The sequence below is a fragment of the Chiloscyllium plagiosum genome, chromosome 44 (assembly GCF_004010195.1).
Source record: "Chiloscyllium plagiosum isolate BGI_BamShark_2017 chromosome 44, ASM401019v2, whole genome shotgun sequence".
Lineage (NCBI taxonomy): Eukaryota > Metazoa > Chordata > Chondrichthyes > Orectolobiformes > Hemiscylliidae > Chiloscyllium > Chiloscyllium plagiosum.
Window position 1 is genome coordinate 10,168,630 of NC_057753.1, and position 23,148 is coordinate 10,191,777.

The window sequence follows — 23,148 nt, forward strand, 5'->3', positions numbered from 1 at the left end:
CTGGGGAAACACAGAAGATCTGGCAGTATCTGTGGAGAGAAAACAGTTAATGTTTTGAATCCAGCCAAGTTTTGAAGGGCCACTGCACTAAAAACAGTAACACTGTCGTCTCTTCATAGATGCTGCCAGAACTGTTCTCCAACCATTATTGATTGTTGTGAAAGTGTCCTTCTCGGGAGGGAAATTTACCATTCAGAACCCTACATGCGTGTGTGCGTGCACACATAACTCCAGACCTACTACAATGTATTTGACACTCAGCTGCCTTCTAGCATGTAGCCAATTGCTCGGTCCAAGGGCCATGACGGATGGTGAGCAAATGTTGGACGTGTTGGCAACAATCACATCCCACAAAATATTTTCTCATAACTGAAAAAGCTCAGGTTAATGAAGGACAGCCAAACCAAACTACTATGGGAAAGTCATGCCCAACTAACTTGATTAGTTATAAATATTGTTTTAAAATCCTCTTCAGAGAGGTCATTGGTTCCATCACTGCTGGAATACTGCATGCAATTCTGGGTTCTCTACTGCAGGAAGGATGTTGTGAAACTTGAAAGGGTTCACAAAAGATTTACAAGGATGCTGCCAGGGATAGAGGGTTTGAACTACAGGAAGAGGCTGAATAGACTGGGGCCGTTTTCCCTGGAGCTTTGGAGGCTGAGGGGTGACTTTATAGATGTTTATAAAATCATGAGGGGCAAGGATAGGGTAAATAGACAAGATTATGGGTAGACAAGGCAATGAAGAAGGCTTTCGGCAGGCTTGCTTTCATCTGTCAGAACATTGAGCACAGGAGTCGGGATGAATTGTTGCAGCTCTCTCAGATTCCACACAACATCACAAGGCGTGACCCTGCCCCCTCGGACTGACCGTCCCTTTGAATATCAGGGGGAAGACACCTCTTTTATTGTGATGATCAGGAAACATGCCTTCCTTCAAAAAAGGGCTGTGCTCACGAATATTTGGATAGAGGACACAAGTTATCATTTGGGTGAAGATCAATCTTCTTTCAGAGAGAGGAGGAGCAGCAGCTTCAGAAGTTCATGGTCCAACTTCTGAAAAGACGTTGTCTGGTTTGCAGTTGTTTCTGGGCTTGTAATATCATACTGCAGCGTATCGTATATCTTCAGTAAGAGCGTCTCTACTGCACGATAGAGGTCCATTCAGCAACTTGAATCCATGTAAACTCTTTGTGGAGGTATGCAGTCTGCCCCATAATCCTGCTGGTTTACAGTTACATATAGATTTATACATATAGATCTTTGGAGATTAAGAGAGGAAAGAATGTTCCACAGAAAGTAGAATTGTGTTTAGATTTTCTATCATGGACTGACTGTGATGACTTTTGCAATCTCTTTTCACAGGAATATTATAAGAGAAGAATTTGGAGGCAGAAATCTCAGACCAAACATCACGTCAAAGTCTGACAGTCACTTGATTCACCAGGATGTGGATATTGATGGCCTTGAAAACAAACGAGAGAAGGTCGACCTGTTTCATTAGGTTTTAAACATTAGTGTGACTGGAAACTCAGGGTCTCACATACCCACACACTAGAGTAGTGACTGGAAAAAGCTTTACAGACTGAATGAGAGTGTTCCAATTATCAGAGGGTTCACCACTAACACGAGACACATGCTGTAAGCATGAGCGAATTTTCTGGTCCAACTGGTTTTGGTTTTCTGAATATTGAACTCAGAGAGATGAGGGTGCCTGCACCATGGAGAAACCGTGGAAATGTGGGGAGTGTGGGAACGGTTTCCCTTCCCCCATCTGCACTGGACATTCATCGGCATTTGCACACCAGGCAGCGGCCGTTCACCTGCACTCAGTGCGGGTAAGGCTTCACTCAGTCACACCACCTCCTGGTCCACCAGTGGGTCCACACTGGCGAGAAACTGTTCATTTGCCCTATGTGTGGGCAGGGCTTCACTCAGTTGCACCACCTGCTGTTGCACCAGCGAATCCACACCAGAGAGAAGCCATTCGCCTGCACTGTGTGCGGGATGGGCTTCACCCAGTCGTACCACCTGCTGCTCCACTTCCGCGTCCACACTGGGGAGAAGCCATTCACCTGCTCAGTGTGCGGCAATGGCTTCTGTGATTCTTCCACCCTGCGCAAACACCAGCGCATCCACACCAAGGAGCAGCCGTTCACCTGCTCCATGTGCAGAAAGGACTTCACCCAGTCGTGCAACATGTGGAGACACCAGCAACTTCATAAGTGAGATGGCACTGGGGGAGGGGTTGGATTCTGCTGTTACTGCTGCTGAGAGTCACAACCTGAACTCTGTTTAGTGGGTGAAGTGGGAGCAGTAAGGGGTTCCTTTACGCTGGATTGGCCACGCTCACACCCACTTTACTTTCAGTGGGGGCTGATGCTCTCTGAGCCCGAGAATGCACCTTATCTCTGGAAATGATCTGCAGAAGCAGATGAAGGACATTTTTTATCCTGGATGGAGCATAATGTTTGTCCAACCATTGCAGGTAGATTTGAAATAGACACATTTGTCTCTGTCCCATTGAATTTCCAGCACAGGGCTAGGCCGGTCAGCTCTGTCAGTGTTTTTGCTCCGCCTGAGCCTCCACCTGTCTTCATTGCCCCCCCATTAGCATACGGGTGTTCCCTGCTTTTTGAAAGTCTGCTTTACAACACTTCCTCAGTGGTTAGCACTGCTGTCTCACAGCACTAAGGTCCCAGTTTCGATTCCAGCCTCCAGCGACTGTCTTTATGGAGTTTGCACATTCTCCCCGTGTCTGCGTGGGTTTCCTCCGGGTGCTCCGGTTTCCTCCCACAGTCAAAAGGTGTGCAGGTCAGGTGAATTGGCCATGCTAAATTGCCCGTAGTGCTCGGTGCATTAGTCAGAAGGAAATGGGTCTGGTTGGGTTACTCTTCAGAGGGTCAGTGTGCACTGGTTGGGCCAAAGGGCCTGTTTCCACACTGTAGGGAATCTAATATAATCTAAACTTCCCTTTTACAAAAAACCTGCATTAGTACTTATTTTCACTAACCGAAAAAAATCCAAAGAGGATTTTCGCTTTTGAGAAAATGCTTAATATTAATTAATTAATGGTCCTTACTACTTCGCTTTATGCCATTTTGGCTTACGAAATGTTTCATAGGAACGCTGTATTTTTGGATAGTGGGAGAAACCTGCATCAATACAATACAGCACAGTCACAGTTCCTTCTTATTTAGTTTAGGCACCACCCCCAAGCCAATTCTTAATTTTGACTTTGACCCACTATTTATTGCCCATGCGTGGTTTCTATCCCTCTGTTAGCCTCCTGTTCATGTTTCTGTCAAGATGCACCTTAAATAAGACCATTAGTCATAGGAGCGGAAATAAGGCCATTCGGCCCATCGAGTCCACTCTGCCATTCAATCATTGCTGATGGGCATTTCAACTCCGCATTCTCTCCATAGCCCTTAATTCCTTGTGATATCAAGAATTTATCAATTTCTGCCTTGAAGACATTTAGCATCCCAGCCTCCACTGCACTCTGTGGCAATGAATTCCACAGGCCCACCACTCTCTGGCTGAAGAAATGTCTCCGCATTTCTGTTCTGAATTTACCCCCTCTAATTCTAAGCCTGTGTCCACGGGTCCTAGTCTCCTCGCCTAACGGAAACAATTTCCTCGCGTCCACCCTTTCCAAGCCATGTATTATCTTGCAAAGGTGCCTGTTTCTACCACTTGCATTGGCAGTGCGTTCCAGGCACCCAACACCCCCTGTGTGAAAACCCTTCCCCTCCACGTCTCCCCTAGGCTCACCCCCTCTGGCCTTGAATCTGTGACCTCTTGTAGCCTCTGACTATCGTAGAACCCCAATAATGCATAAACAGGCCATTCGGCCTAACAAGTCAACACCAACCCTCTGAAGAGTAACACACACAGACCCATTCCCCTACCCCATTACTCTACATTTACCCCTGACTAATGCACATAACTTACACATTCCTGAACACAATGGGTTAATTTAGCATGGCCAATCCACCCTAACCTGCACATCTTTGTGACTGTGGGAGGTAACCAGAGCACCCGGAGGAAACCCAGACACTGGGTGGAAATATATGCAAACTCCATACAGACAGTTGCCTTGAGGCTGGAATCGAATCCAGGTCCCTGGCGCTGTGAGGCAGTGATGCTAACCACTGGGCCACCATGCTGCCCCTATCCAGCCAATCTGTGTCTCTCATCAGTTTGTCAAGGTCGCCCTCAGCTTCTGTCTTTTTAGTGAAAACAATCCAAATTTATCCCACCTCTCCTCATTATGAGAGCCCTCCTGACCAGGCAATGTCCTGGTGAATCTTCTCAGCACATTCTCCCAGAGCATCCACATGCTTCCAGTAGTGTGGCGACTGGAACTGCACACAATATTCTGAATGTGGCTGGAAAAAATAGCAATACCATAACATGCCAACGTTTACAGCACGCTTGCCTTCATTGAGTGTGTGCCTTCTTGATCACCGTACCTGCCTGCGTTGCTACTGTCAGGGTTCTGTATGTCCAGATCCCTCAGTATGCCAGTCTTCTAAGAGTTCTGCCATTTATCATATAATTTTTGCATTTCCTCCTCTTCTTTTTGCCCTCGTGTCTGTATCCAGCTTCCCCTTAATTGTATTTCCCTCTTTATATTTATTTCCTCCTCCTCAGCCCTCCATGCATCAGAACATGGGAGCTGAAATTAGGCCGTTCAGCCCATTGAGTCTGGTCCACCATTCAATCATGGCTGATAACGCTTTTCAAACCCATCGTACACTTAATCCTTGATTCTCTTGATACTCAAAAAACCTACCTGTCTCTGTCTTAAATATACTGAATGACCTGGCCTCCCTAGCCTTCTGTGGCAGTGAATTCCATAGATTCACCACTCTCTGGCTGAAGAAGTTTCTCCTTACCAAAAGGTCTTCCCTTTATTCTAAGGCTGTGCCCCTTGGCCCTCGTCTCTCCTACCAATGGAAATATCTTCCCACCATCCACTCTGTCCAGGCCGTTCAGTATACTGTAGATTTCAATTAGATACCCCCTCATCCTTCTAAACTCCAAGTATAGACCCACAGTCCTCAAACATTCCTCGTATGTGAAGCTTTTCATTCCTGGGACCATTCTCATAATCCTCTGAACATGCTTCAGGACCAGTAAATCCTTCCTGAAGTATGGGGCCCAAAACCGTGCACAAAACTCCAAATGTGGCCTGACCAGAGCCTCAGAAGTACATCCCTGCTCAAAGTACATCCATCCTCTCAAAATAGATGCCATTGTTGCATTTGCCTTCCTAACTACTGACTCAGCCTGTAGGTTTACCTTGAGAGAATCCTGGACTAGAACTCCCAAGTCACTTTGCATTTCGATTTTCTGAATTTTCTCCTGATAATTCTTCTGTTCCAAGAGTGACTGCCTGGTGTCAGGGCAGCACCAGAGATTTCCCAACCCATGGATTGTATTAGGGGATACCAAGCGACGTCAGGAACTGCCAGTATCGTAAGAGGAATAGTTATTCCTGGAGGAGTCAGAATGGAATGTGGTGTGATCCTGTAAACTCCAGAACTTTCCTAACTTCATGGGTCAGCAATAACTCTTTCTGGATCAAGAAAGGAAAGGGCCAACGAGAAACTGCGACAAGGCAGTCAAAAAAACACCGCGCTAGTTAACCATTCCTGGGAAGGAGGTAAAACAAGCAGTTTCCTGGTACAGACAAGATAACGGTGTTTAATAATGGCGTGACAAAAGGACAATTAAGTCTGCCTGTAGAAGGAAGGCCCGTATGTAAAGGGATTAATTGCAGGACAAGCTCTTTCAAACAGGCAGCTAACCCTCAAGGATAAGAAGGTAAGCTATAGACCCTCCAGAAGTGTGGAGAGGTGGTGTTAGAATCCAAAGACACCTCACACCACAAATTTGAAAACAAGAAACCTCTACCAGAATTTAACTCCAGAACGATGCAGCAGTACTTTGAAGAACAACACTGCATCGAACTCTAGTCACTTCCAGAGACAGGTACTGTCAGCAGAAACAGAGCTAAATCCCACCATCAATCGGGTGATAGCTAAGGTGGGGATAGGGGGTGAGGCTGAACTTGCTTACTTGAGAGGTTTTAGTTTTGGTTGCTACGTGCAATAACATGTAAATGATTGTTTCAGCAGTTGATTCTCTGTCCTGTTTCTGAGACAGTAGTCAAATTAAGGTGATTCACCAGAGCGAGAGGCTGGGATTAATATTGACTCCATTGCATTCAGCAGAACGTCGTCAATACTGTTATAAAGTGAAGGCTGAACCCCTCTCTTCCCCCACCCTAAGATCTCAAACCGAAACACTCAAAGAGGAATGTGTCACCCTATAATCTGTAAAATTAGTGTGAAAAGTGGTGTACCTGCACTGGTGATAGAAATAAACATAAACATAAAACACTGATTTGAAAAAGCAATTTATTTATCCAAGTGTAACGGTGGAAAACTGAATTGAATGATCATTAAATCGAATAAATCCCTCCTAACCACTGACTATTCTGGAATAAAACAAGATACTTGTAGTATGCCCTAATAAATGAGTCCCACCCACTGAAAAAAAATAGAAATTAGTCTCATGGAATTCAGCCAGGTTATATGTCTTCTGGAATATTCTGTACCACCTGTTGAATATTTTGTCAAAAATGCCATTGTTTTTTTTTAAAATGATGCTTTCTCTTTTCAAAGGTGACTGAGAGAGCCAATTTCTCTTTCTCAAGTTGAGGACTCAATTCTCGCAATGGGAAGTTAGCTCTGTCCAACTGCTCCCTTTTATACCCTTGATGACCTATCATTTTCTTTAACAATCGGATTGGTCCTCCATTGTCAAAACCATCAGATTTAAATTTGGTAGGCAAAGGTTTAAATTGATTGACTAAATTGAAAACTTGTCTTGGCTTGCTAATTGTACGGCCTTTTGATACAAATGTTTCCGTTCAGGTACTTTCTGTTGTTAACTGATACTGGCTAAGGCAACAATCACGGGAAAGGATTTGAGATTTTCTTTCAAACACTTGTACAATGAAAGTGCAGTTCTCCCATATTTTCCCCTGTTTTAGTTTGGGTTTTAGCAAGCAGTCTGCGTAAAGCTGCTGGGGGAAGAAAGGTTCCCCGATTCAACAGACGTTTCTGGCAGACTCTCTCTAATATCTCTCCTGTAAGAACTTCTGTTTGAACTGACCGTTTTTTTGCCAAATGGGTGTGTTTATGGGAATGTTGCAAGAAATTGGGTTTTTGTATGGCTGCTATTTTAAATTTTTTTTGCTTGTGTTTCATTCGACCGTTTTCCTGGAAGTCAAGTGGTTTGACCAGTTGCATTGTCCCTGGGATACCTCTACCTAAAACAACTAATGAAGTTAGGGTCTGGGCTACCGCCTTAGAATGTTTTGAGGGGGTCTGGCCTGTTCCATAACACTATACGCCTACAAATTATGCCTCCAGGAAGGTTCAGAAAAGATTCACAAGGACGTTGCCAGGATTGGAGGGTTTGAACTTGCGGCAGAGGCTGAATGAATTGCAGGTATTCTCACTGGAGTGTCAGAGGCTGAGGGGTGACCCTATTGAGGTTTACAAAATTATGCAAGGGGCACGGATAGATTATATAATCAAAATCTTTTCCCCCGGTGGAGGAATCCAAAACCAGAGGTTTCTACTGAGAGGGGAAAAAATTAAAAGGGTGTCTTGTTTTAAAGTCTCCACCACTTCCTCTGGCAGTTCATTCCATACATGCACCACCCTCTGGGTGAAAAAGTTGCCCCTTAGAGGTCCTTTTTAAACTTTGCTCCCTCTAAACCTATGCCCTCTAGGTCTAGACTCCCCTGCCTTAGGGAAAGTCCTTGTCTACTTACCCTATGGACTTTATAAACCTATATAAGGTCACCCCTCCGTCTCTGACACTCCAGGTAGAATAGCCTCAATCCATTACAGCCCCTCCAAATAGCTCAAACCCTCCAATCCTGGCAGCATCCTTGTAAATCTTTTCGGAGCCCTTTCAAATTTCACAACTTGTTACAAACACGTCAACTTTGCTTGTCTGAGGTGGAAGAATTTTCTGCTTGAAGCATTCTGTCCGGAAGAGCCCTCCCCTATGCTGTGACAGAGCCATGGTGACTCTCAAAATCCTGACAAACTCTGTTACCAGTCAAAGATTAATTCTTTGGGGGGGGGGGCATTCATTTTAAGATCAAGTGAACTTAAGAGGCACCGCCTTGGCTTAGAAATGAGAGATCCTTGACACACACAGCTGAAGTCATCACTGTGCCATTAGCAGCAAATTAAGGCTGGATAGCCTGGGATGTTTTTCTGCTGGAGCAGAGGAGGTTGAGAGGTGATACTTATAAAACCACGAGTGGCATAGATGGGGTTAATGATAGTTGTCTCTTCCCTAGCATGGAGTATTTCAACACCGGGGGGGCGTGTGGAATGAACCTTCAGAGGAAATGGTGGACGCGGGTACAATTACAACATTTAAAAAGCATTTGGACAAATATGCAAATAGGAAAGGTTTAGAAGAATACGGGCCAAGTGCAGGGAAATAGGGTTGGAGTTGACAAACATTTTGGTCAGCAAAGACCAATTTGGGCCCAAGGGCCTGTCGCTGTGGGCGTCTCACTAAATCACACCAAATAAAAACCAATCTCATTCATCAGTGATTAGATTAGATTACTTACAGTGTGGAAACAGGCCCTTCGGCCCAACAAGTCCACACGGAACCGCCACACGAACCCACCCAGACCCAATCCCCTACAAAATCATTGCAGCCGGCTTAATACTGCGATGAGGAATACTGTACTTGTACCTGTGGCATTCATTTGTGGATATCATGTGCATTTTAAAATTAAAAACAGAAAAGTTATCCACACCTCCCCCTTCCCAATCTCAATCCTTCCTGGATTCACTCCAGTTGCTACAAGTGAATAGATTAGATTAGATGACTTAGTGTGGAAACAGGCCCTTTGGCCCAAAAGTGCACACCGACCCTCAGAAAAGCAACCCACCGAGACCCATTCCCCTACACTATGGGGCAATTTGACATGGCCAATTCACCTAACCTGCACATTTTTGGGCTGTGGGAGGAAACCAGAGCACCCAAAGGAAACCCACATAGACACGGGGAGAATGTGCAAACTCCACACAGACAGTCGCATGAGGCGGGAAAGGAACCCGGGTCTCTGACACTGTGAGGCAGCAGTGCTAACCACTGTGCCGCCCCATATCTGGTGTATTGTGTTGGTTGGAGGTGCTGGTGTTGAATCGGGGTGGGACAAGGTCAGAAGTCACACGACACCAGGTTAGAGTCCAACAGCTTTCGGAGTGCTGCTCCTTCGTCAGATGAAGTGATGAAGGAGCAATGCTCCTCAAGTTTGGGATTTCAAATACACCTGTTGGACTGTCACCTGGTGTCATGTAACTTCTGATTTCAATTCTGGGTTCATGTTGAACTTGTCCAACTCTGCTTTTAAACGGTATTGCTTGGAGGGATTCATTTGAAACCTTTCAGGATGTTATTGCAACAAGATTGAACTATTCAAAGTTACTTGGACTTAGGTAAGGGGTAAATGTAGGGGTATGGGTGGGTTACGCTTCGGCGGGTCGGTGTGGACATGTTGGGCCGAAGGGCCTGTTTCCACATGTAATGTAAGCTAAAAAAAAAAATCTAATCTAATAATCTAGTCCCATTTGCCAGCATGTGGCCCATATCTCTCTAAAACCTTCCTATTCATGTCCACCTCCAGATGCCTTTTAAACGTAATTGCACCAGCCTCCACCACTTCCTCTGGCAACTCATTCCATGCACACACCACCCTCCGTGTGAAAACAATACCCATTAGGTTCCTTTTAAATCTTGCCCCCCTCACCCTAAACCTATGCCTTCAAATTCTGGTCTCCCCCAGAGGGAGAAGACCGTGTCCATTTACCCTAACTATGCCCCTCACGATTTTATAAGCCTCAGACAGTCCAGGGAAAACTGCCCCAACTTATTCAGCCTCTCCATGAGGTCAAACCCTCCAAACCCCAGTGGATAGCACTGCTGCCTCAGCTCCAGGGACCCAGGTTCGATTCCAGCCTTGGACGACTATATGTGGAGTTTGTACAAACTCCCCATGTTTGCGTGGGTTTCCTTTGGGTGCTCCAGTTTGGCCATGCTAAATTGCCCATAGTATATTAGTTAGGGGTAAATATAGGGTCTGGATGGATATTGTTCGGAGGGTTGGCGTAAACTTGCTGGGCTGAAGGGCTATTTCCATACTTTAAGGATTCTAATTCTAACATCCTTGTAAATCTTCTTCAGTCCTGAAGAAGTGTTAATACCTGAAACGCTGACTTCTCCACCTCCTGGTGCTGCCTGGTTTGCTGTGTTCTCCCAGCCTCCTGCTTGCTTACTTTGGATTCCAGCATCTGCAGTTTTTTTTTGTTTCTAATGAGTGGCCTACCTTCTGCTCTTACAGTTTTAGGTTTGTGCAGATCATTTCATTGGGAATGTGCAGTCATGGGCTCAATGAGCAGCAGCACCCACTAGAAGCAAAGTTCAAAGAATCACAGAAACCCTAATGTGGAAACAGGCCCTTCAGCCCAACAAGTCCACATCGACCCTCCTAAGAGTAACCCACCCAGACCAGTTTTCCTGACCTATTCTACATTTATCCCTGACTAATGCACCATACCTACATGTCTCTGAATACTACGGGACAATTTAGATGGGACAATCCACCCAACCGACACGTCTTTGGATTGTCGGAGAAAACTGGAGTATCAGGAGGACACCCATGCAGCCACAATGAGAGAAGATGCAAACTCCACACAATCGCCCTGAGGATGGAATTGAACTCGGGTCCCTGTCGCCGTGAGGTAGCAGTGCTAATCACTCAGCCACCATGTCACCCCTGAGCCACTGTGGGGTTGAGGGGATTGTGGGGAGAGTGCAGTCCAGCAGAAGACAACAAAGAGAAAGCCCAACTCTCCCACCACACCCAATGTCAAAACAGGCAGGTGGTTCAGTCCTGGGAGTGACCCACTGCAGCGTCACCGATGGAATCCGAATGTTTAGACCGCTGGTGCCTCCGCACGTTGCTGGACAACATGAACCTCCACCCACACTCAGGACAGGCGAACGCTTCTCCCCGCTGTGGACCTGCTGGTGGGCCAACAGGTTGGAGAAGTGGGTAAAGCCCTTCCTGCACTTTTGGCAGACGAATGGCCTCTCTCCGGTGTGCACCCGCCGATGGGCTATAAGGGAGCAGCCTGAGTAAAGCCTTTCCCACATTCAGGGCAGGAGAAAGGCCTCTCACCAGTGTGGATCTGCCAGTGCATGTGGAGGTGGGTGGAGAGAGCAAAGCACTTCCCGCACTAGGGATAGGAGAACAGCCTCTCCCCAGTGTGGAACTGCTGTTGCCTCAGCAGGTTGGAGAAGAGAGTAAAGCCCTTTCCACACTCAGGATAGCTGAAGGGCCTGTCCCGTGTGGACCCGCCGATGGGCCAGCACATGAGAGGCCCAGGTGAAGCTCTTCCCGCACTCAGGGTGGGTGAAGGGCCTCTCACCCGTGTAGATCTGCTGGTGCCTCAGCAGGTCAGAAGAATTACTGAAGGCCTTCCTGCGCTTGGGGCAGGTGTGCAGTCTCTCCCCCATGTGGACCCGCCGGTGGGCCAGCAAGTGGGAGCAGCAGGTAAATCCCTTCCTGCACTCAGGACAGGAGAACGGCCTCCCCCCGCTGTGACTACGCCGATGAATCTCCAGGTCAGACGGGGTATGGAAGCCTTTCCCACAGTCGCCACACTTCCATGGTTTCTCCACGGGGCAGGATTCCTCAGGTTTCTCCATGGCTGAACCTTCAGCTGCAGGCAAATAAGTGTACAGCCCCTCCCTGCCGTGAATTAGTCTTTCCAGGCCGTATAACTGTTTCTGCAACAGTAGGGTCTCTCATCCAGTCCCACTGATGCTGAAAACATACTGAAACAGGAACCAAAAAGCTTTGCTCCTTCTCACAGAATCATAGTTGAAAATCGTTGTGGTCCCGCTGGACTGAGTGTCAGACATCGATGTGAAAATGAGGACTGCAGAGTCAGAGTCAAAGTGCAGCACTGGAAAAGCACAGCAGGTCAGGCAGCATCCGAGGAGCAGGAGAGTTGATGTTTCGATCATAAGCCCTTCACACCTGTTGATTTTGAAAAATAAGTCTTCAGATCTTCAAACACTCTAAAGAGATTACAAAAGTCATCACTGTCAGTAGAAATTCAGAACAAGCAATTCTACTTTGTGGGACATTTATTTCTTTTGTTAATCCACAAGATTGAAAGCACCATCCCACATACCCTCTCTGTTCTCACTCCGCTCGAACTAATTCTCCTGAAGGTACTGATTCAGGATCTTACAGGGATAGAAAAGTAAAATACGTCAAGACTGACATCTCTTTGAATTTTGGATAACTCCACCTGAAAGTTAAGACCATAAGAGAATAGGAGTGGAACTAAGGCCATTCGACCAATCGAGTCCTCTTGCCATTCAACCATGGCTGATGGGCATTTCCCCGTGCTCTCCCTGTATCCCTTAATTCCTTGTGAGATTAAGAATTTATTGATTTCTCCCTTGAAGACATTTAATATCCCAGCCTGCACTGCACTCCCTGGCAATGAATTCCACAGGTCCACCACTCTCTGGCTGAAGAAATGTCTCCTCATTTCCATTTTAAATTGAGCCCCTCTAATTCTAAGGCTGTGCCCACTGGTCATCGTATCCCCACCTAACAGAAACAACTTTCCAGCATCCATCCTTTCCAAGCTATGCATTATCTTGTAAGTTTCTATCAGATCTCCCCTCAACCTTCTAAACTTTAATAAATACAATCCTAGGATCCTCAGCCGTTCATTGTATGTTAGGCCTACCATCCGTGTGAATCTCCACTGGACATGCTCCAGTGCCAGTATGTCCTTCCTGAGGTATGGTCCAAATCTGGACACAGTATTCTAAATGGGGCCCAACCAGAGCTTTATAAAATCTCGGAAGCATGCCACTGCTTTTACATTCCAACCCTCTTGAGATAAATGACAACATTATATTTGCTTTCTTAGCCATGGACTCAACCTGCAAGTCAACCTTTAGAGAATCATGTACTAGCTCTCAGAGATCCCTTTGCATTTTGGCTTTATGAATTTTCTCACCATTTAGAGAACAGTCCATGCCAGTGTTCTTTTTTCCAAAGTGCAAGACCTCGCATTTGCTCACATTGAATTTCATCAGCCATTTCTTGGACCACTCTCCTAAATGTCTAAATCTTTCTGTAGCCTCCCCACCTCCTCAGAACTACGTGTCTGTCCACCTAACTTCTTATCATCGGCAAACTTCACCAGAATGGCCCCAGTCCCTTCGTCCAGAATATCCTTCATGACATTGGGATACTGCCGAGAGTCAGCAGGTCTGATGTTGGGAAGCAAAAAAAGTGTGTAAATCCAGGATGAAGCTGCAATGCAGCTTCTTGCGAAACAACCAGTCACAAAATTGTTAACGTGCCTGGGAGTATATCTGGTGATGGGAATGAAACCTCAAGACATTGTCACCAACAACCAGAGAGAAACTCATCATACAGAGGTGGGAAACATTAATGGCAAGCCAGAGTCATAAAAATATACAGCACAGAAAAAGACCCTATGGTCCAATTCGTCCATACTGACCAGATTAGATTAGATTACATTACAGCGTGGAAACAGGCCCTTCGGCCCAACAAGTCCACACTGACCCGCCGAAGTGCAACCCACCCATACCCCTACATTTACCCCTTAGCTAACACTATGGGCAATTTAGCATGGCCAATTCACCTGACCCGCACATCTTTGGACTGTGGGAGGAAACCGGAGCACCCGAAGGAAACCCACGCAGACACGGGGAGAACGTGCAAACTCCACTCCTGAGGGCGGGAATTGAACCCAGGTCTCAGGCGCTGTGAGGCAGCAGTGCTAACCACTGTGCCACTGTGCCGCCCACGATATTCTAACCTAATCTAGTCCCATTTGCAGCACTCGACCCATATCCCTCTTAACCCTTCATATTCATATACCCAGCCTTTTAAATGTCATAATTGTATCAGCCTCCACCACTTCATCTGGCAACTCATTCCTTGCACACACCACCCTATGCATGAAAATGTTGTCCTTTAGGTTCCTTTTTAATCATCTCCCCCCGACCCTAAACTATCACCCTCTAATTCTGGTCTACCTTATCCTAGCAAAAATACCTTGTCTATTTACCCTATCCATTCCATTTATGATTTTATAAATGCCTATAAGGTCAGCCCTCGGCCTCGGCATGCTAGGGAAAGCAGCCACAGCCGATGTAGCTCAAACCCTGAAAACATCCTTTTAAATCTTTTCTGAACCCTTTCAGGTTTCACAACATCCTTCCGATTGAAGGGAACCCAGAAATGCACACAATATTCCAAAAGTGGCCTAACCAATATCCTGTACAACATTACCTCCCAACTCCAACACTCAGAGGATTGGGAAAGTTTTCAAAACCCACAAAAGACAACTGGGAAAAATGGAGGAACAAACCGATATGTTGAGGGTCAGAATGGAAGCATCAACACCTCGGGTTGGGGGGGTGGGGATGGGGGAAGGAAGCCGAATCTTGGAGCCAATGGGGAGGAAGAAGAGGATGCAAAATCATTGCAGCCGGCTTAATACTGCGATGAGGAATATTGCATGTGCTGTGGCATTCATTTGTGGAAATCAGGTGCATTTTAAAATTAAAAACAGAAAAGTTATCCACACCTCCCCCTTCCCAATCTCAATCCTTCTTGGATTCACTCCAGTTGCTACAAGTGAACAGATTAGATTAGATTACTTACCGTGTGGAAACAGGCCCTTTGGCCCAACAAGTCCACACCAACCCACAAAGAGCAACCCACCGAGACCCATTCTCCTACACTTACCCCTTCACCTAACACTACGGGCAATTTAGCATGGCCAATTCACCTAACCTGCACATTTTTGGACTGTGGGAGGAAACTGGAGCACCCGAAGGAAACCCACGCAGACACGGGGAGAATGTGCAAACTCCACACAGATAGTTGCCTGACGTGGGAATTGAACCCAGGTCTCTGGCGCTGTGAGGCAGCAGTGCTAACCACTGTGCCACCGTGCTGCCCGGCATGGACCAGTTTGGGCCGATGGGCCTGTCTCCGTGCTGTAGCACTCTGACTCGTGTCTCTTTGTCGCTCCAACAGTTTGAGTTTTCAGATGTGCATCTCACTTTACCACACTGAATAAAATCCAATCTCATTATTTCACTCTGATGTGGAAGTGCTGGTGTTGGATTGGGCTGGACAAGGTCAGAAGTCAAATGGCACCAGGTTAGAGTCCAACAGGTTTCTTTGAACTCACGAGATTTCGGAGCACTGCTCCTTTGTCAGTGAAGTGACGAAGGAGCAGCATTGAAGGAGGAGCAATGCTTCTAAAGCTTGTGATTTCAAATAAACCTGTTGGTCTGTAAGCTGGTGTTGTGTGACTTCTGATGTCTTCAGCTGGGGTTTGCGTCAAACGTAATGGGATATTTTGTCCAACTCGGCATTTTTAAACAGTATCACTTGGAGGGATTCATTTGAAACCTTTCAAGAGGGGAGTTCAACAAGACTGAACTATTCAAAGTTACTTGGACTCCATTTTAAAACTTACATCAGGACAGGTAGACATAGAGATGTACAGCACGGAAACACGGAAACAGACCCTTTGGTCCAACTCATCGATGCTGACAAGACATCCTAAATTAATTTGGTCCCATTTGTCAGTATCATCCTTCTAAACCTTCCTGTTCATGTCCGAAACCAGATGCCTTCTAAATGGTAGAGTTGTACCAGTCTCCACTTTCTCTGGGAGCTCATTCCATGCACGCACTACCCTCTGCGTGAAAACATTGCCCCTCTCACCCAGCCAAATAGCCTCTCCCTGCAGCTCAAACCCTCCAACCCCCGGCGACATCCTGGTAAATTGTTTCTGATACAGAAGTCAATGTTTCGGGAAGAATCCTTCTTCAGTCCTGAAGGAGAGTTAATACCTGAAACGCTAACTTCACCTCCTAATGCTACCTGGCTTGCTGCGTTCTCCCAGCCTCCTGCTTGCCTACTTTGGATTCCAGCAACCGCAATTTGTTTTGTTTCTAACAGACGCAATGGGTTGAATGGCCTAATGTCTGCTCCAGTTGTCTTGTGGTCTTAGATTTCTGTGGATTGTTTCAGTGGGAACGTGCAGTCCCAGACTCCGAGTAGCATCGCCCACTGATTAGATTAGATTAGATTAGATTACTTACAGTGTGGAAACAGGCCCTTCGGCCCAACAAGTCCACACCGCCCCGCCGAAGCGCAACCCACCCATACCCCTACCCCTACATTTACCCCTAACCTAACACTACGGGCAATTTAGCATGGCCAATTCACCTGACCTGCACATCTTTTGGATTGTGGGAGGAAACCGGAGCACCCGGAGGAAACCTCAGCAGACACGGGGAGAACGTGCAAACTCCACACAGTCAGTCGCCTGAGGCGGGAATTGAACCCGGGTCTCTGGCGCTGTGAGGCAGCAGTGCTAACCACTGTGCCACCGTGCCGCCCCTGGAAGCAAAGTTCATGGAATCACAGAACCCCTACAGAATGTAAACAGGCCCTTTGGCCCAACAAGGCAACACCAACCCTCCATAGAGTTACCCACCCAGACCCATTCTCTTAACCCTATTACTCTACATTTATTTGGAGAAAGTGAGGACTGCAGATGCTGGAGATCAGAGTCGAGAGTGCGGTGCTGGAAAAGCACAGCAGATCAGGCAGTTTCCGAGGAGCAGGAGAATCAATGTTTCAGGCATCATTCCTGATGAAGGACTTATGCCCAAAACGTCGATTCTCCTGCTCCTCAGATGCTGCCTGACCTGCTATGCTTTTCCAGCACCACACTCTCGACCAGTCTACATTTACCCCTGACGACTGCACCACACCTACACATCCCTGAACACTATGGACAATTTAGCTAGGCTAACTCACCATAACATGTACATCTTTGTATTGTGGGAGCAAACTGGAACACCCGGAGGAAACCCACACAGACACGGCAGGAGAACATGCAAACTCCACACAGACAGTCACCCCAAGAGTAGAATCAAACCCGGGTCCATGGCTCTATGAGGCAGCTGTGCTAACCACTGAGCCACCATGCCGCCCCGAGCTACTGTGGGGTTGCACTTGGGGGTGCGAGGCGGTGTGCAGTCCAGAAAACTTTTTAAAAAGCCCACCAACTTTCCCACTGCACCCATTGTCAGAGTGGGGCAGAAGGTTTGGTCCACAGTAGCGTCACTGGCAGAATCCGATTGTTGGGAGCACTGGTGCCCCCGCTGGGGTCTTCGCAAGTTGCTGGAAAATGTGAAGCTTTTGTTGCTTTCAGGGCAGTAGAACGGCCACTCCCCAGTGTGGACCTGCCGGCGGGTCAGTAGGTAGGAGGAGCAGTTAAAGCGTTTCTCGCACTCTGGGCAGGAGAACGGCTTCTCCCTAGTGTGGACCCACTGGTGCCTCAGCACGTGGGAGGAATTGCTGAAGGCCTTCCCGCACTCGGGACAGCTGAAGGGCCTCTCCCCCGTGTGGACCCACTGATGGGCCACGAGGTTGGAGGAGACCGCAAAGCCCTTTCTGCACACTGAGCAGGAGAATGGCTTCTCCCCGGTGTGGACCCGCCGGTGGGTCAGCAGTTGGGAGGGCTGGGTAAAGCCCTTCCCACACTCAGGGCAGGCAAACGGCCTCTCCCCAGTGTAGACCCACTGGTGTGTCAGCAGGGAGGAGGAACTGCTGAAGCCCTTCCCACATTCAGGGCAGGGGAACGGCTTCTTGCCTGTGTGGACCCACAGGTGCCTCAGCAGGGCAGAGGAATCGCTTCCCATACTCGGGCCAACTGAATGGCCTCTCCCCGGTGTGGACCCGCTGGTGCTTCAGCGGGTCGGAGGATTTGCTGAAGGCCTTCCCACAATCAGAGCAGGGGAAGGGCCTCTCCCCGGTGTGGACACGCTGGTGCGCCAGCAAGTGGGAGGAGTGGGTGAAGCTGTTCCCGCACTCGGGGCAGGTGAATGATCTCTCCCCAGTGTGGACCCGCAGTGGTCCAGTAGGTGGGAAGAGCGGATAAAGCCTTTCCCACACTCTGGGCAGGAGAACAGCCTCTCCCTGGTGTGACTGCGCTGATGAATTTCCATGGTAGACGGGACAATGAAGCCTTTCCTGCAGTCGCAACACTTCCACGGTTTCTCCATGGGGCGAGATTCCTCTGGTTTCTCCATGGCCAAAGCTTCAGCTGTTCACAAATGCATGTACAGCCCCTCCCTGCCGTGAATTCCTCTTTCCAGGCCGTATAATTGTTACAGGCTCCACACTCAATGCGCTGCCACAGTAGCGTCTCTCATCCAGCTCCACTGATGCTGAAAATGTACCAAAGAATTTTGCTCCTTCTCACAGAATCGTAGTCAAAAATCGTTACAGTCCCAATGGATTGATTGACTGTCTGTCATTGACATGAAAATGAGGACTGCAGACGCTGGAGTGTCAGTCAAAATGTGTGGTGCTGGAAATACACAGCAGGTCAGGCAGCATCCAAGGAGCAGGAGAGTTGCTGTTTCGGGCATAAGCCCTTCATCTGTTGATTTTGAAACTTGAGTCTACAGATCTTCAAATGCACTGGAAAAAAAGATTATGAAAGTCATCAATGTCAGTCAGGGTAGAAATTCAGAACAAGCAATTCTACTTTATGTGGTACAGTCTTTTCTTTTGTAATTCCATGAACTTGAAAGCACCATTACCCTACTCTGACTGCTCTACATTTACACCTGATTAATGCATCTAACCTACACATCCTGGACACTATGGACAATTTAACATGGCTAATTCACCCAAACCTGCACATCTTTGGATAGTGGGAAGAAACAGGTGCACTGGAAGAAATCCGCCGCAAACACCAGACGGAGAATGTGCAATATCCACACAGACAACGGCCCTGAGGCTGGAATCGTACCTGGCTCCCTGGTGCCGTGAGGCAGCAGCACTAACCACTGAGACACCGTACCTTCCTTTTCCAGTCCCGCCACCAAGTCACTCAGCTTGAGCTCAAGCAAAGCACTAAGTTTAATTTTCGCTTCACGCTCACTGAGCTTTCGTCCCGTCCCCACTTCCTCTACAGGAAATGCAAAAAGCTGGGGGATGCCACATAGAATCCCTACAGTGCGGAAAGAGGCCATTTGGCTCAACAAGTACAAGCCAACACTCCGAAGAGCAACCTATCCACACCCATTTCCCTACTCCTATAACTCTCCATTTACCTCCCACTAATATATCTAACCCACACATCTCTGAACACTATGGGGCAATTTAGCATGGCCAATTCACCCTAACCTGCACATCTTTGGACTGTGGGAGGAAACCGGAGCACCTGGATGAAACCCATGCAGCCACGGGGGCGGTGGGGGAAACAATATGCAAACTCCACACAGACAGACAGTCACCTGAAGCTGGATTCAAATCCCTGTCCCTGGTGCTGTGAGGCAGCACTGAGCCACCGTGCAGCCCCTGTGTGCTGAAAGAGATGCAATGTGGAACTTTATTGACTGTACCGCACGGTGGATTGTTGAGTAAGGTCGAGTCTCGAAGGATCTGCAAAGAGGTAGCCAACATTTCGGAGCGCATTGCGACAGATGCTGGAATCCGTCCTGAAAACAACAAATGCTGGAGATCACAGCTGGTCAGACAGCGTCCACATAGAGAGAACAAGCTAACATTTCAGGTTCAGGTGACTCTTGGAGATTTATAAAATCTTCCTGGATACAGAGAAGATGAATGTCAGGAGTCGTTTCCCTGGAATGAGGGATTTCAAGACTAGCGGACATATTTTTAAGGTGAGAATAGAAAGATTTAAAAACAAAATAAGGGGTAACATTTTTACATAGAGTGCTTCACGTGTGGAATGAATTTCCAGAGGAAGTGGTAGATGTGCTTACAGTCACAACATTTAAATGACATTTGGATAAGTACATGAATAAAAAATGTTTAGAGGATATTAGGCCAAGCACATGTAGGTGGGACTAGTTTAGTTTGGGATTATGGGAGACATGGACTGGTTGGACCGAAGGATCTGTTTCCGTGCTGTGTGACTGTGACTGGATACAGTGGATGTGGGGAAGATGTTTCCACCAGTAGGAGAAACGAGGACCAGAGGACACAGGCTCAGGGTGAAGGAATGCCCTTCAGAACTGAGATGAGGAGGAATTTCTGCAGCCAGAGGATGGTGAATCTGTGGATCTCATTGCTGTAGAGCGCTGTGGAGGCCAAGTCATTGAGGGCGTTTAAGATAGGGATAGATAGGTCCTTGATTAGTAAGGGAATCAAGGGTTACGAGGAGAAGGCAATAGAATGGGGTTGAGAAACATATTGGCCATGATCGACTGGTGGAGCAGACTCAATGGGCCAAATGGCCTCATTCTGCTCCTGTATATTGTAGTCTTAAAACTGGGCAGATTACTGAAGTGGTTTTCATGAACAATTTCAGAGTCCTGAAGTAAAGCCGTAGAGGTGTACAGCATGGAAACAGACCCTTTAGTCCAACTCGTCCATGCCGACCAGTTTTCCTAACCTAATCTCGTCCCATTTGCCAGGACTTGGCCAATATCGCTCTAAACCTTTCCTATTCATATACCCATCCAGATGCCTTTTAAATGCCGTAATTGTACCGTCCTCCATCACTTCCTCTGACACTCATTCCATACATGCACTACCCTCTGCATGAAACACTTGTTCCTGAGGTCCCTTTTAAAATCTTTCCCTTCTCACTCTAAACCTATGCCCTCTAGTTCTGGACTCCACAACCCAGGGAAAATACCTTGTCTGTTTATAAAATCATGAGGATTATGGATAGAATAAACGTCTGGAAGGACACAGTCAAGTTCGTGAGACATGATTTCTCACGCACAAAGCCATGCTGACTATCCCTAATCAGTCCTTGCCTTTCCAAATACATGTAAATCCTGTCCCTCAGGATTACCTCCAACAACTTGCCCACTGGCAATGTCAGGCTCACTGGTTGATAGTTCCCTAGCTTTTCCTTACAACCTTTCTTAAATACTGGTACCACATTAGACAACCTCCAGTCTTTCATCACCTCATGTGTTACTATCGATGGTACAAATACCTCAGCAAGGGACCCAGCAATCACTTCTCTAGCTTCCCATAGAGGTCTAGGGTACAACTGATCAGATCCTGGGGATTTATCCACTTGCATGCATTTCAAGACATCCAGCACCACCACCTTTGTAGTATGGACATTTTTACATTTGTCAAGATATCATCTATTTCCCCACATTCTATTTCTTTCATGTCCTTCTCTACAGTAAACACTGATGCAAAATACTTGTTTATTATCTCCCCCAACTCCTGCGGCTCCACACATAGGCCGTCTTGCTGATCTTTGAGGGGCCCTGTTCTCTCCCTAGTTACCCTTTTCTCAATGTATTTAAAAAACCCTTGGATTGTCCTTAACTCTACTTGTCGAAGCTATCTCATGTTCCCTTTTTGCCCTCCTGAGTTTACTTGTCATATGCTTCCTTCTTTTTCTGAACCAAAAGCTCAATTCCTCGAGTCATTCAGCATTCACTACACCTACCAGCCTCCCCTTTCACCCTAGGTTCTAGATTAGAGTGGTGCTGGAAAAACACAGCAGTTCAGGCAGCATCCGAGGAGCAGGAAAATTGAGTAAAAGCCCTTCATCTAATCTAGAATCTGGTTTCCAGCATCTGCAGTCCTTGTTTTTACCGAGTTTTTCTCCTTTCACCCTAACAGGAATATACTGTCTCTGGACTCTCAGTTTCTCCCATTTTCCAGCCATCCTTTGCCTGCGAACATCTTTCCCAGTTAGCTTTTGAAAGATTTTGCCTAATACCATCAAAGTTAGTCATCCTCCAATTTAGATCTTGTATATACTTTATCATCTCTCTTTTATAGTTCATAGAATTATGGTCACTGGCCCCAAAGTGCTCCACTGACAGCTCAGTCACCTGCCCTGCCTTATTTCCCAAGAGTAGGTCAAGTTTTGCACCTTCACTAGTTAGAACATCCACTTACTGAATCAGAAAATTTTCTTGTACACATTTAAATTCCTCTTCATCTAAATCCTTAACATTATGGCAGTCCCAGTCTATGTTTGGAAAGTTAAAATCCCTGACCACAACCACCCTATTATTATTACAGATAACTGAAATCTCCTTACAAATTTGTTTCTCAATGTCCCTCTGACTATTAGGGGGTCTATAATAAAATCCCAATAAGGTGATTATCCCTTTCTTATTTCTCAGTTCCACCCAAAGAAGCTTCCTGCATGTATTCCCAGGAATATCCTCCCTAAGCACAGTAATATATCCCTTATCAAAAAAGCCACTCTCCCTCCTCTCCTGCCCCCCTTTCTATCCTTCCCTTAGCATGTGTGTTCTGGAACACTAAGCTGTTAGTCCTGTTCATCCTCGAGCCATGTTTCTGTAACTGCCATGATATCTCAGTCCCAAGTTCCTAACCATCATCTACTTTCCCTGTTCGGCCTCTTCTAATTGAAATAAATGCAGTTTAATTTACCAGTCCTACCTTGTTCTCTGCTTTGTTCCTTCCTGCTCTGATTGTTTGACTCAGTCCCATTCCCAACTGGACCAGTCACAGATTGATCTCTTTCCTCACTATTTCTCTGGGTCCCAGCAATCCCTGCCCCCCACCCACCCCTACCTTACTAGTTTAAATCCTCCTGAACAGCTCTCGCAAATCTCCCAGCAATATATTAGTCCCCTTCCAATTCAGGTGCGATCCATCCTTCTTGTACAGGTCTTTTCTACCCCAGAAGAGATTCCAATATTCACATTTTTTGGATCCTTTCTCCCGTGCACCAGTTCCTCAGCCACGCATTCATCTGCCCTGTCCACCTATTCTCACCCTCACTAGCAACATTCCCCATTAACTGGTTAAGTCCTGGATTGCTTTTCTAAAATGCAACACCTCACGTTCGTCTAAATTAAACTCCATCTGCCAATCCTCGGTCCATTATTCCATCCGATCGATTATAATTTATAGCAAACTCTCTTTCCTCTCTTATTCCCT

The 23,148-nt window shown here is 46.8% G+C and overlaps 1 protein-coding gene and 1 long non-coding RNA gene across 3 annotated transcripts in view; one reads left to right on the forward strand and one right to left on the reverse strand.

Annotated features, from left to right (window-relative positions):
• Window positions 1-23,148, forward strand: part of LOC122543651 (zinc finger protein 91-like) — a 331,816-nt gene that overhangs the window by 296,683 nt on the left and 11,985 nt on the right. The window contains exons 8-9 of the mRNA XM_043682468.1: window positions 1,368-1,488; window positions 1,929-2,227. Coding sequence (XP_043538403.1) covers window positions 1,368-1,488; window positions 1,929-2,227 — 420 coding nt within the window. The remainder of the gene's footprint in view (window positions 1-1,367; window positions 1,489-1,928; window positions 2,228-23,148) is intronic.
• Window positions 17,966-23,148, reverse strand: part of LOC122543565 — a 13,799-nt gene continuing 8,616 nt past the window's right edge. For both annotated transcript variants that reach the window (XR_006310101.1, XR_006310102.1), the window contains exons 2-3: window positions 19,524-19,727; window positions 17,966-18,702 (exon numbers count right to left, since the gene is read on the reverse strand). This is a non-coding gene — a long non-coding RNA (uncharacterized LOC122543565). The remainder of the gene's footprint in view (window positions 18,703-19,523; window positions 19,728-23,148) is intronic.